The sequence below is a fragment of the Palaemon carinicauda genome, chromosome 13 (genome assembly GCF_036898095.1).
Source record: "Palaemon carinicauda isolate YSFRI2023 chromosome 13, ASM3689809v2, whole genome shotgun sequence".
Taxonomy (NCBI): Eukaryota; Metazoa; Arthropoda; class Malacostraca; order Decapoda; family Palaemonidae; genus Palaemon; species Palaemon carinicauda.
In genome coordinates this window covers 11202412-11216310 of record NC_090737.1, presented here as the reverse complement: position 1 = coordinate 11216310, position 13899 = coordinate 11202412, and the positions used below count along the sequence as shown (strand labels likewise).

General features: G+C 33.8%; 1 protein-coding gene across 1 annotated transcript; it reads right to left on the bottom strand.

Annotated features, from left to right (window-relative positions):
- Nucleotides 1-1971: 1971 nt before the first annotated feature.
- Nucleotides 1972-11423, bottom strand: LOC137651437 (uncharacterized protein PF3D7_1120000-like). The gene is made up of 4 exons (XM_068384661.1): nucleotides 11233-11423; nucleotides 10795-11103; nucleotides 8752-8980; nucleotides 1972-2115 (listed from the first exon to the last, which is right to left on the bottom strand). Exons 1-4 carry the CDS (start codon nucleotides 11421-11423, stop codon nucleotides 1972-1974), a joined length of 873 nt encoding a protein of 290 aa, XP_068240762.1.
- Nucleotides 11424-13899: the final 2476 nt, after the last annotated feature.

The window sequence follows — 13899 nt, the reverse complement described above, 5'->3', positions numbered from 1 at the left end:
TTAAAAGTCTCTCTCTCTCTCTCTCTCTCTCTCTCTCTCTCTCTCTCTCTCTCTCTCTCTCTCTCTGTCTCTCTCTCTCTCTCTCTCTCTCTCTCTCTCTCTCTCTCTCTCTCTCTCGAAAAGTTGATAGGAAAAACAACTACACATTTTTTTTTTTTATGAAAACCCAACATTCGTGAAGGGTGGGGGGGTGGCAGGAGAGAGACAAAACTTTATTTTCACATTTAATTCTTTGACTCTTTTCTTTGGTGTTTGGAAAATGGATGTATGATAGATAAGTCTCCCTTTATCAGGCATAATAGGAAATTCTCTCTCTCTCTCTCTCTCTCTCTCTCTCTCTCTCTCTCTCTCTCTCTCTCTCTCTCTCTCTCTCTCTCTCACACACACACACACACACACACACACACACACACACACACACACAACCAGGCAAAAAAAGTACATATTTACCTCCGCCAACGAAGTTGGAAGGAGGATTTGATTTCTCCCCTGTTTGTGTATGTGTTTGTTTGTGAACAGCTTCCTGGCCACAATTTTAATCGTAGAGTAATGAAAATTGCAGGGATTAGCTGTTATGTGAAAAGCTGAAAATAATTAAATTTTGGATATGGAAGTGATTCAATTGTGAAAGTCCCAGGTCAAAGGTCAATGTGAAGGTCGAGCAAAAGGTCGCGAAATAAGCTGCCGTGGAGGAGGTCTGCGTTTTATTTTGTGCAAAAAGACTATCAGCGACGAGATTAGTAAATTTACACATTCTTTATCGGAAACAACACAGAAGATATCAAAATCGTATTTTAGTGGAAATTGAATCTATTGAAAAAAGTACATATTTTTCTAATGAGATGCAAAAAAAAAAAAAAAAAAAAATAATTAAATAAATAAAAAAAAATGCCTATCGGCATCAAGATGGTAAATTTACACATTCTTTATCGGATGAAAAGAAGAAATAAAAAATCAAAATCGTGTTTTAGTGGAAATTGAATCTATGGATAAAAGTACATATTTTTTTTAATAAGATCCCCCCCCCAAAAAAAAAAAAACTATCGGTGATGAATATTAGTAAATTTACACATTATCGGGGAAAAAAGAAGAAATCTAAATTCGTGTTTTAATGGAATTACAAAGGTTGCCCATATTGTAAGGAACAAAGCTGTGACTATGTAACTGCCACATACATTATTTTGCTAAGACCTATTCGAGCAATTCAATGGCTAAGTTCCCTCGGAATGGCAGGGCAAATCGCCCCTTTTGTTCCGCGGTTCTCTTCCGGAATGGAAACATTATAAGGCCTGACGACCCATTTAACCTTCCTCCAAATCACTTTCCTCGGATTTCTTGCTTTATATTTCACCTTTTATTATCAGTCGGGGTTCTTCGTCTTGTTGTTATTTTGTTTATTGATATCGTCGGTAGAATTGCTTGGAGGTTATGTTTGTCGTTGGAGGTATATATAAACACACACGTGAGCACATACAAACGGACGCACATTCATACACACACACACATATATATATATATATATATACATATATATATACGTATATATATATATATATATATATGTGTGTGTGTGTGTGTGTGTATAAATCTCTCTCTCTCTCTCCCTCTCTCTCTCTCTCTCTCTCTCTCTCTCTCTCTCTCTCTCTCAAGCACAGATACACACAACAACGTACGCACGCATAAACACAGGCACACACACATATATGTTTATGCGTGCGTACGTTTTTGTGTGTATCTGTGCTTTGGAGAGAGAGAGAGAGAGAGAGAGAGAGAGAGAGAGAGAGAGAGAGAGAGAGAGAGAGAGATACTTCCTCTGCAGTTACGATTCTGAGATTAATTTCTCAATGTCTCTCTCTCCTCTTTAATCCCCCCACCTCTTCGTTACACGATGAAGCCATCATCTCTCCCGAAGGTGACGCCCCACGGGGGACCATTTTGGTACCTTGCCAGTTCGGGCATCCGGAGACGTCGTTAATCTCTGAAGATGTTTCTTCGAGATGCTCGAGAGCTATTATTTTTTCGACGTTTCAGAATCATGTACCGTCTACTGCGTCTCTCATCACTGGCGCTGGTTTCTGTAAAAGGAATTCGAGCTGTGGTTTGAGGGTGGTAAAGCTGAAATAGAAAATCGAGACAAGTAAAGTTAGAATTGAAACAGTAGACTGGTACAGTTAATTAGGACTGAAAATTTGGTAAAGCTGAAATAGACAATCTAAACAAGTGAAGTTAGAATTGAAACATTAGCCTGGTACAGTTAATTAAGACTGAAAATTTGGTAAAGCTGAAATGGGAAATCGAGACAAGTAAAGTTAGAATTGAAACAGTAGACTGGTACAGTTAATTAGGACTGAAAATTTGGTAAAGCTGAAATGGGAAATCGAGACAAGTAAAGTTTAGAATTGAAACAGTAGACTGGTACAGTTAATTAGGACTGAAAATTTGGTACAGCTGAAATGGGAAATCGAGACAAGTGAAGTTAGAATTGAAACAGTAGACTGGTACAGTTAATTAGGACTGAAAATTTGGTAAAGCTGAAATAGAAAATCGAGACAAGTAAAGTTAGAATTGAAACAGTAGACTGGTACAGTTAATTAGGACTGAAAATTTGGTAAAGCTGAAATGGGAAATCGAGACAAGTAAAGTTAGAATTGAAACAGTAGACTGGTACAGTTAATTAGGACTGAAAATTTGGTAAAGCTGAAATAGACAATCTAAACAAGTGAAGTTAGAATTGAAACATTAGCCTGGTACAGTTAATTAAGACTGAAAATTTGGTAAAGCTGAAATGGGAAATCGAGACAAGTAAAGTTAGAATTGAAACAGTAGACTGGTACAGTTAATTAGGACTGAAAATTTGGTAAAGCTGAAATAGAAAATCGAGACAAGTGAAGTTAGAATTGAAACAGTAGACTGGTACAGTTAATTAAGACTGAAAATTTGGTAAAGCTGAAATGGGAAGTCGAGACAAGTAAAGTTAGAATTGAAACAGTAGACTGGTACAGTTAATTAGGACTGAAAATTTGGTACAGCTGAAATGGGAAATCGAGACAAGTGAAGTTAGAATTGAAACAGTAGACTGGTACAGTTAATTAGGACTGAAAATTTGGTAAAGCTGAAATGGGAAGTCGAGACAAGTAAAGTTAGAATTGGAACTGTAGACTGGTACAGTTAATTAGGACTGAAAATTTGGTAAAGCTGAAATGGGAAATCGAGACAAGTGAAGTTAGAATTGAAACAGTAGACTGGTACAGTTAATTAGGACTGAAAATTTGGTAAAGCTGAAATGGGAAATCGAGACAAGTGAAGTTAGAATTGAAACAGTAGACTGGTACAGTTAATTAGGACTGAAAATTTGGTACAGCTGAAATGGGAAATCGAGACAAGTGAAGTTAGAATTGAAACAGTAGACTGGTACAGTTAATTAGGACTGAAAATTTGGTAAAGCTGAAATGGAAAATCGAGACAAGTAAAGTTAGAATTGAAACATTAGCCTGGTACAGTTAATTAAGACTGAAAATTTGGTAAAGCTGAAATGGGAAATCGAGACAAGTGAAGTTAGAATTGAAACAGTAGATTGGTACAGTTAATTAGGACTGAAAATTTGGTAAAGCTGAAATAGAAAATCTAAACAAGTGAAGTTAGAATTGAAACATTAGCCTGGTACAGTTAATTAAGACTGAAAATTTGGTAAAGCTGAAATGGGAAATCGAGACAAGTGAAGTTAGAATTGAAACAGTAGACTGGTACAGTTAATTAGGACTGAAAATTTGGTAAAGCTGAAATGGGAAATCGAGACAAGTGAAGTTAGAATTGAAACAGTAGACTGGTACAGTTAATTAAGACTGAAAATTTGGTAAAGCTGAAATAGAAAATCGAGACAAGTGAAGTTAGAATTGAAACAGTAGACTGGTACAGTTAATTAGGACTGAAAATTTGGTAAAGCTGAAATGGGAAGTCGAGACAAGTAAAGTTAGAATTGGAACTGTAGACTGGTACAGTTAATTAGGACTGAAAATTTGGTAAAGCTGAAATGGGAAATCGAGACAAGTGAAGTTAGAATTGAAACAGTAGACTGGTACAGTTAATTAAGACTGAAAATTTGGTAAAGCTGACATAGAAAATCGAGACAAGTGAAGTTAGAATTGAAACATTAGCCTGGTACAGTTAATTAGGACTGAAAATTTGGTAAAGCTGAAATAGAAAATCTAAACAAGTGAAGTTAGAATTGAAACATTAGCCTGGTACAGTTAATTAAGACTGAAAATTTGGTAAAGCTGAAATGGGAAATCGAGACAAGTGAAGTTAGAATTGAAACATTAGCCTGGTACAGTTAATTAGGACTGAAAATTTGGTAAAGCTGAAATAGAAAATCGAAACAAGTGAAGTTAGAATTGAAACATTAGCCTGGTACAGTTAATTAGGACTGAAAATTTGGTAAAGCTGAAATGGAAAATCGAAACAAGTAAAGTTAGAATTGAAACAGTAGACTGGTACAGTTAATTAGGACTGAAAATTTGGTAAAGCTGAAATGGGAAATCGAGACAAGTGAAGTTAGAATTGAAACAGTAGACTGGTACAGTTAATTAGGACTGAAAATTTGGTAAAGCTGAAATGGAAAATCGAAACAAGTAAAGTTAGAATTGAAACTGTAGACTGGTACAGTTAATTAGGACTGAAAATTTGGTAAAGCTGAAATGGAAAATCGAGACAAGTAAAGTTAGAATTGAAACAGTAGACTGGTACATTTAATTAGGACTGAAAATTTGGTAAAGCTGAAATGGAAAATCGAGACAAGTAAAGTTAGAATTGAAATTGTAGACTGGTACAGTTAATTAGGACTGAAAATTTGGTAAAGCTGAAATGGGAAATCGAGACAAGTAAAGTTAGAATTGAAATTGTAGACTGGTACAGTTAATTAGGACTGAAAATTTGGTAAAGCTGAAATGGAAAATCGAGACAAGTAAAGTTAGAATTGAAATTGTAGACTGGTACAGTTAATTAAGACTGAAAATTTGGTAAAGCTGAAATAGAAAATCGAGACAAGTGAAGTTAGAATTGAAACAGTAGACTGGTACAGTTAATTAGGACTGAAAATTTGGTAAAGCTGAAATGGGAAATCGAGACAAGTAAAGTTAGAATTGAAATTGTAGACTGGTACAGTTAATTAGGACTGAAAATTTGGTAAAGCTGAAATGGAAAATCGAGACAAGTAAAGTTAGAATTGAAATTGTAGACTGGTACAGTTAAAACTGAATGGTAAACTGGTAATCTAAATTAGGACTGAAACTTTATTAAAACTGAAATGGAAAATCGAGACAAGTAAAGTTAGAATTGAAACAGTAGACTGGTACAGTTAATTAGGACTGGAAATTTGGTAAAGCTGAAATGGGAAATCGAGACAAGTAAAGTTAGAATTGAAACAGTAGACTGGTACAGTTAAAACTAAACGTTAAACTGGTAATCTATATCAAGACAAATTTGAGACGTAAAGCGAATAAAAAATGTAATTTGAGATTGGCCAAACTAGTTCGGAGTGAAAACTAACACTGGTAAAAGTAATCAGAAGTGAAATTTGAGAATTTTTAATTGAATTAGAACTGAATTTTGAGACTTTAAATGAATTAGAACTGAATTTTTAGACTTTTTAAATGAATTAGAACCGAAATTTGAGACTTTTTTTAATGAATTAGAACGGAAATTTGACACTTGAAACGAATCAGAACTGAAATTTGACTTGAAACGAATTAGAATTGAAATTTGAGACTTTAAATGAATTAGAACTGAATTTTGAGACTTTAAATGAATTAGAACTGAAATTTGATACTTTTTAAATGAATTAGAACTGAATTTTGAGACTTTTTAAACGAATTAAAACTGAAATTTGACTTGAAACGAGTTAGAACTGAAATTTGAGACTTTTTAAACGAATTAAAACTGAAATTTGACTTGAAACGAATTAGAACTGAATTTTGAGACTTTTTAAACGAATTAAAACTGAAATTTGACTTGGAACGAATTAGAACTGAAATTTGAGACTTTTTAAATGAATTAGAACTGAAGTTTGAGACTTTTTAAATGAATTAGAACTGAAATTTGAGACTTCTAAAACGAATTAGAACTAAAATTTGCCTTAAAACGAATTAGAACGGAAATTTGAGACTTTTTAAATGAATTAGAACTGAAATTTGAGACTTTTAAAACGAATTAGAACTGAAATTTGTGTCTTTAAAGGAATTATAACTGAATTTTGAGACTTTAAATGAATTAGAACTGAAACTTGAAACTTTTAAAACGAATTAGAACTGAAATTTTTCTTAAACCAATTAGAACTGAAATTTGAGACTTTTAGAACAATTTTGAGACTTTGTAAACGAATTAGAACTAAATTTTGAGACCTTTAAAACGAATTAGAACTGAAATTTAACTTAAAATGGATTAGAACTGAAATTTAACTTAAAATGGATTAGAACTGAAATTTTTAGAATTTTTAAATGAATTACAACTGACATTTGAGACTTCTAAAACGAATTAGAACAGAAATTTGCCTTGGAACGAATTAGAACTGAAAAATGAGACATTTTAAATGTATTAGAATTGAATTTTGAGACTTTTTGAATGAATTAGAACTGATATTTGCCTTAAAACTAATTAGAACGGAAATTTTAGACTTTTTAAATGAATTAGAACTGAATTTTGAAACTTTTTAAATGAATTAGAACTGAAATTTGATACTTTTTAAATTAATTAGAACTGAATTTTGAAACTTTTTAAATGAATTAGAACTGAAATTTGAGACTTCTAAAACAAATTAGAACTGAAATTTGCCTTAAAACGAATTAGAACTGAAAATTGAGACATTTTAAATGTAATAGAATTGAATTTTGAGACTTTTTAAATGAATTAGAACTGATATTTGAGACTTGAAACGAATTAGAACTGAAATTCTAATAACCTTAAAGAGAGTAGTTTGAGAAATGGTTAGGGGAATTAAAAAAATGGCGAGATAAGGTGAAGGATGATATGGGGAGAAGAGGATTTTTTGAAAGAGGATGCCTTTGATAGATGGCATTGGAGAGGCTGCATCAGGCAACCGACCCCTTAATTGTATGTAATAGAAGGCATTGGAGAAGCCACTTAAGGCAACCGACCCTTTAATGTAGGGATAGCGGCGGGAAAGAAGAAGGAAAATGAAGAAAATTATACATTTAAGTGCTAATCTTAGTCTATATTTTAACTTTTTATCTCTGCTAATTTAGGGTTTAATTTTGGAAATCACCTACATATTTAAAATTTAGGCAATATTATATCCACAAATTTACCTTGCCTTTAGATTTGACGTTAATCCTAATCTACAGAAGAGCACATCCCCACTTAATAATTCCCTTTCACATAAAACACAGAAAATATGTAAAAACGTTCGAGACAATTTATTTTTTTATATTTACAATCTTACAATTTATAACATATGCATAGTATGTTTACATAACTAATTTTTTATTTTACATATACTGTATTTACAATTAAAATTTTTGCTATTTATCTAAATATATTTTTAAATAAAAAAAATATATCGACTCGTGAATACATTTTTAATAGAAGTTTTCAATAAAAAAAAACGTTCGAGGAACGTATAAACTTCTCGACATCTCGGATTACCATTCCCATACACATGGAATAGTATTACAAGGGTCTTTCAGGAATGTCAGGTGAATTACGCTGTGGAATGTTTGCCAGAATTTTCACTGTGAAGCACAAAAAATTGTATTTTTAGAATTATAAACGCCTGCTTTGAAAATATACGTTACCATATCGACCACCACAACCCTTGCATTTGACCAAAGTCGTATCCTGTAATTATTATTATTATCACTTGCTAAGCTACAACCCTAGTTGGAAAAGCAGAATGCTATAAGCCCAGGGGCTCCAACAGGGAAAATAGCCTATTGAGGAAAGGAAAAAAGGAAAAATAAAATATTTTAAGAATAGAAACAACATTAAAATAAATATTTCCTATATCAGTTATAAAAACTTTAACAAAACAAGAGGAAGAGAAATTATTATTATTATTATTATTATTATTATTATTATTATTATTATTATTATTATTATTACTTGCAAAGCTACAACCCTAGTTGGAAAAATACGATGCTATAAGCCCAGGGGCTCCAACAGGGAAAATACCCCAGTGAGGAAAGGAAAGAAGGAAAAATAAAATATTTTAAGAACAGTAACATTAAAATAAATATTTCCTTTAAAAACTATAAAAATTTCAACAAAACAAGAGGAAGAGGGATTAGATAGAATAGTGTGCCCGAGTGTACCCTCAAGCAAGAGATATTCATGTTAACGTCATAGTTAATCGTCTCTGTTTTTCTCTTTTGCCTCCGAATAAATGAAAAGGCTAATGTCGGTGGACGTATGATAATTCCTCATGTTTAATCCTATTGAAAAGGAAATGCTGAATTTTTAATCGATATTCAATAATCCCACAAACCTTTAGTATGCTAATCATTAAAGTTGTTTTGATGTTTATATTAGTTTTTTTTAAATTAATTTATTTTTGGTTATAACGGAATTTAGGATTTTTTTTTCTTCATTTAATGAAGAATTTTTGTTTTCGTTTCATGTAGTTCCATTCAAGATTTTTTTTAGCGATACTTTAAAAGTGTTCCCTATGAAGGACATTGTTGTCGGTGTGCCTCACGCAATACACCGTAGGCATTCCTAAAAGGTCTTTGTAGTCCATTTTACCTTCAGGGACTCCATTTTAGTCTTGTACTTAACCTCAATTCCCACTTGTGCTTCTTTAGCCTTGTGCTTAACCTCAATTCCCACTTTTCCTTCTTTAACCTTGTTCTTAATCTCAATTCCCACTTTTGCTTCTTTGGCCTTGTACTTAACCTCAATTCCCACTTGTGCTTCTTTAGCCTTGTACTTAACCTCAATTCCCACTTGTGCTTCTATAGCCTTGTACTTAACTCTCAATTCCCACTTTTGCTTCTTTAGTCTTGTACTTTACTTCAATTCCCATTTTTGCTTCTTTAGCCTTGTACTTAACCTCAATTCCCACTTTTCCTTCTTTAACCTTGTACTTAACTACAATTCCCACTTTGCTTCTTTAGGCTTGTACTTAACCTCAATTCCCACTTTTGCTTTTTTAGCCTTGTACTTAACCTCAATTCCCACTTTTGCTTTTTTAGCCTTGTACTTAACCTCAATTCCCACTTGTGCTTCTTTAGCCTTGTACTTAACTCTCAATTCCCACTTGTGCTTCTTTAGCCTTGTACTTAACCTCAATTCCCACTTTTCCTTCTTTAACCTTGTACTTAACCACAATTCCCACTTTGCTTCTTTAGGCTTGTACTTAACCTCAATTCCCACTTTTGCTTTTTTAGCCTTGTACTTAACCTCAATTCCCACTTGTGCTTCTTTAGCCTTGTACTTAACCTCAATTCCCACTTTTCCTTCTTTAACCTTGTACTTAACCACAATTCCCACTTTGCTTCTTTAGGCTTGTACTTAACCTCAATTCCCACTTTTGCTTTAACCTCAATTCCCACTTTTGCTCTTTTAGCCTTGTACTTAACCTCAATTCCCACTTGTGCTTCTTTAGCCTTGTACTTAACTCTCAATTCCCACTTGTGCTTCTTTAGCCTTGTACTTAACCTCAATTCCCACTTTTCCTTTTTTAACCTTGTACTTAACCACAATTCCCACTTTGCTTCTTTAGGCTTGTACTTAACATCAATTCCCACTTTTGCTTTAACCTCAATTCCCACTTTTGCTTCTTTAGCCTTGTACTTAACCTCAATTCCCAATTTTCCTTCTTTAACCTTGTACTTAACCACAATTCCCACTTTGCTTCTTTAGGCTTGTACTTAACCTCAATTCCCACTTTTGCTTTAACCTCAATTCCCACTTTTGCTTTTTTAGCCTTGTACTTAACCTCAATTCCCACTTGTGCTTCTTTAGCCTTGTACTTAACTCTCAATTCCCACTTGTGCTTCTTTAGCCTTGTACTTAACCTCAATTCCCACTTTTCCTTTTTTAACCTTGTACTTAACCACAATTCCCACTTTGCTTCTTTAGGCTTGTACTTAACCTCAATTCCCACTTTTGCTTTAACCTCACTTCCCACTTGTGCTTCTTTAGCCTTGTACTTAACCTCAATTCCCAATTTTCCTTCTTTAACCTTGTACTTAACCACAATTCCCACTTTGCTTCTTTAGGCTTGTACTTAACCTCAATTCCCACTTTTGCTTTAACCTCAATTCCCACTTTTGCTTTTTTAGCCTTGTACTTAACCTCAATTCCCACTTGTGCTTCTTTAGCCTTGTACTTAACTCTCAATTCCCACTTGTGCTTCTTTAGCCTTGTACTTAACCTCAATTCCCACTTTTCCTTTTTTAACCTTGTACTTAACCACAATTCCCACTTTGCTTCTTTAGGCTTGTACTTAACCTCAATTCCCACTTTTGCTTTAACCTCAATTCCCACTTTTGCTTTTTTAGCCTTGTACTTAACCTCAATTCACACTTGTGCTTCTTTAGCCTTGTACTTAACTCTCAATTCCCACTTGTGCTTCTTTAGCCTTGTACTTAACCACAATTCCCACTTTGCTTCTTTAGGCTTGTACTTAACCTCAATTCCCACTTTTGCTTTAACCTCAATTCACACTTTTGCTTCTTTAGCCTTGTACTTAACCTCAATTCCCACTTGTGCTTCTTTAGCCTTGTACTTAACCTCAATTCCCACTTTTCCTTCTTTAACCTTGTACTTAACCACAATTCCCACTTTGCTTCTTTAGGCTTGTACTTAACCTCAATTCCCACTTTTGCTTTAACCTCAATTCCCACTTTTGCTTCTTTAGCCTTGTACTTAACCTCAATTCCCGCTTTTGCTTCTTTAGTCTTGTACTTTACTTCAATTCCCACTTTTGCTTTAACCTCAATTCCCACTTGTGCTTCTTTAGCCTTGTACTTAACCTCAATTCCCACTTGTGCTTCTTTAGCCTTGTACTTAACCTCAATTCCCACTTGTGCTTCTTTAGCCTTGTACTTAACTCTCAATTCCCACTTGTGCTTCTTTAGCCTTGTACTTAACCTCAATTCCCACTTTTGCTTCTTTAGTCTTGTACTTTACTTCAATTCCCATTTTTGCTTCTTTAGCCTTGTACTTAACCTCAATTCCCACTTTTCCTTCTTTAACCTTGTACTTAACCACAATTCCCACTTTGCTTCTTTAGGCTTGTACTTAACCTCAATTCCCACTTTTGCTTTAACCTCAATTCCCACTTTTGCTTTTTTAGCCTTGTACTTAACCTCAATTCCCACTTGTGCTTCTGTAGCCTTGTACTTAACTCTCAATTCCCACTTGTGCTTCTTTAGCCTTGTACTTAACCTCAATTCCCACTTTTCCTTCATTAACCTTGTACTTAACCACAATTCCCACTTTGCTTATTTAGGCTTGTACTTAACCTCAATTCCCACTTTTGCTTTAACCTCAATTCCCACTTTTGCTTCTTTAGCCTTGTACTTAACCTCAATTCCCACTTGTGCTTCTTTAGCCTTGTACTTAACCTCAATTCCCACTTTTCCTTCTTTAACCTTGTACTTAACCACAATTCCCACTTTGCTTCTTTTGGCTTGTACTTAACCTCAATTCCCACTTTTGCTTTAACCTCAATTCCCACTTTTGCTTCTTTAGCCTTGTACTTAACCACAATTCCCACTTTGCTTCTTTAGGCTTGTACTTAACCTCAATTCCCACTTTTGCTTTAACCTCAATTCCCACTTGTGCTTCTTTAGCCTTGTACTTAACTCTCAATTCCCACTTGTGCTTCTTTAGCCTTGTACTTAACCTCAATTCCCACTTTTCCTTCTTTAACCTTGTACTTAACCACAATTCCCACTTTGCTTCTTTAGGCTTGTACTTAACCTCAATTCCCACTTTTGCTTTAACCTCAATTCCCACTTTTGCTTTTTTAGCCTTGTACTTAACTCTCAATTCCCACTTGTGCTTCTTTAGCCTTGTACTTAACTCTCAATTCCCACTTTTGCTTATTTAGCCTTGTTCTTAACCTCAATTCCCACTTGTGCTTCTTTAGCCTTGTACTTAACCTCAATTCCCACTTTTGCTTTTTTTCCCATTTTGCCGTCCAACTTCTTGTAACTTTTACTGTACAGTACAACTGTCCGATATTCCTCGTTTTCCAATTCCTTATGTAGTTAATTTGGTGTAAAGAACTTTGAGTTTTGTGTCGTAAACTTTGTGGGTAAAACTGAGTTCATGTGATGTGAAGAAAGTTACTGCCATCTTCATATCTGAGAAATCGGTATTCTCTCTCTCTCTCTCTCTCTCTCTCTCTCTCTCTCTCTCTCTCTCTCTCTCTCTCTCTCTCTCTCCCCCCCTCTCTCTCTCTCTCTCTCTCTCTCTCTCTCTCTCTCTCTCTCTATATATATATATATATATATATATATATATATGCATATCTTTATATGTATGTTTGTGTGTGTGTGTATATATAGACAAGCATACTTACATACATAACAACCACACACACACACACACACACACACACACACACACACACATATATATATATATATATATATATATATATATATATATATATATATACATACACACATACAAGAAGGGTTAAATTATTAATTTCCTTCAAACAAAAAAAATTAAATATATTACTAGAAAGAAAAGAAAAACGAAAAGAATCTTCAAACAACTATTTTTGTAAATTAACACTTGCTTTTTTGAATAGTACAATGTTTCAGGCTACTTCTTCACAACTCCTTTCTTAAGTTCTTATAGAGTCTTAAGGACCTGTGTCGCAGGTCGTCCCTTGGTCCTTCCCTGGGATATGTATCCCCTTCGCGAAGGACCTAGCATTTAATCAAGGGATTTTAAGGAAGAGAAACGACCCGCTGAAGCGGTAAATGAGTACGGTAGTTTTATCTCGTAGAAATCTTGAATCTGTTTTTTTAAAAAAAGGTAGAAATTCCGTAGCAGCGTCTCAAAGGGTTTCTCTCGCATTCTTCTACCTTTTTTACGTAAAAGAGCGGAAGGAGTTTTTCAAAACCGTTACAAAATACGGCTACATACTTTGCCTGGAAGATGAGGGAAAATACTTTGAGATTACGGGAATTAATTTCTGAAGGGTGCCTTATAAACAACGGATGTTTAGAGGCAAATCATTGTGATTATGCCGTCGTTCTACAAGGTCGAAATTCTTATTCCGTTGTTTGGGTTTTTCGTTCATCTCGGTGATCGCCGGCCAGGTCTCGGCTCCTCTTGTAAAGGAGGGAGATCTGATCAATCAACTATTTCATAAAGAAATTTTCCAATCTCTCTTCTTTTCTTTTATTATTTTCAGGAATAATAGACCTTAATTTAAGGCTACATAAAGGCGTGAATCCCATTCTTGCCGATCTTCATCTGTATGACCATACGTAGGTTGCAGGATTGAAAGATAACTAAGATAAAATTCCTTAATTTAAATCAAAATCGACTTTATTAACGAAAATAAAATGTTACTTAGGGATTAATATATTCATAATTTATCAATTACGTAAGAAAATATTTAAGAAATAACAACATATTTTAACTTCGAAAGCCATCAAAGTGATAGAATTCTTTGATTTAAATCAAAATCGACTTTATTAACGAAAATAAAGTGTTACTCTGGGTTAAAAATATTCATAATTTACTAATTACGTAAGAATATACTTAAGAAATAACAACATATTTTAATTTCAAAAGCCATCAAACTTGACATTTTTTTTCTTTTAGAAAAAGTCTTAAGAGGAAAACTTATTAATATAAAATCAATTTATCATTTGGAATTTTTTTTCTTTTATGCATTTTAACATTTTTTTGTCTTTT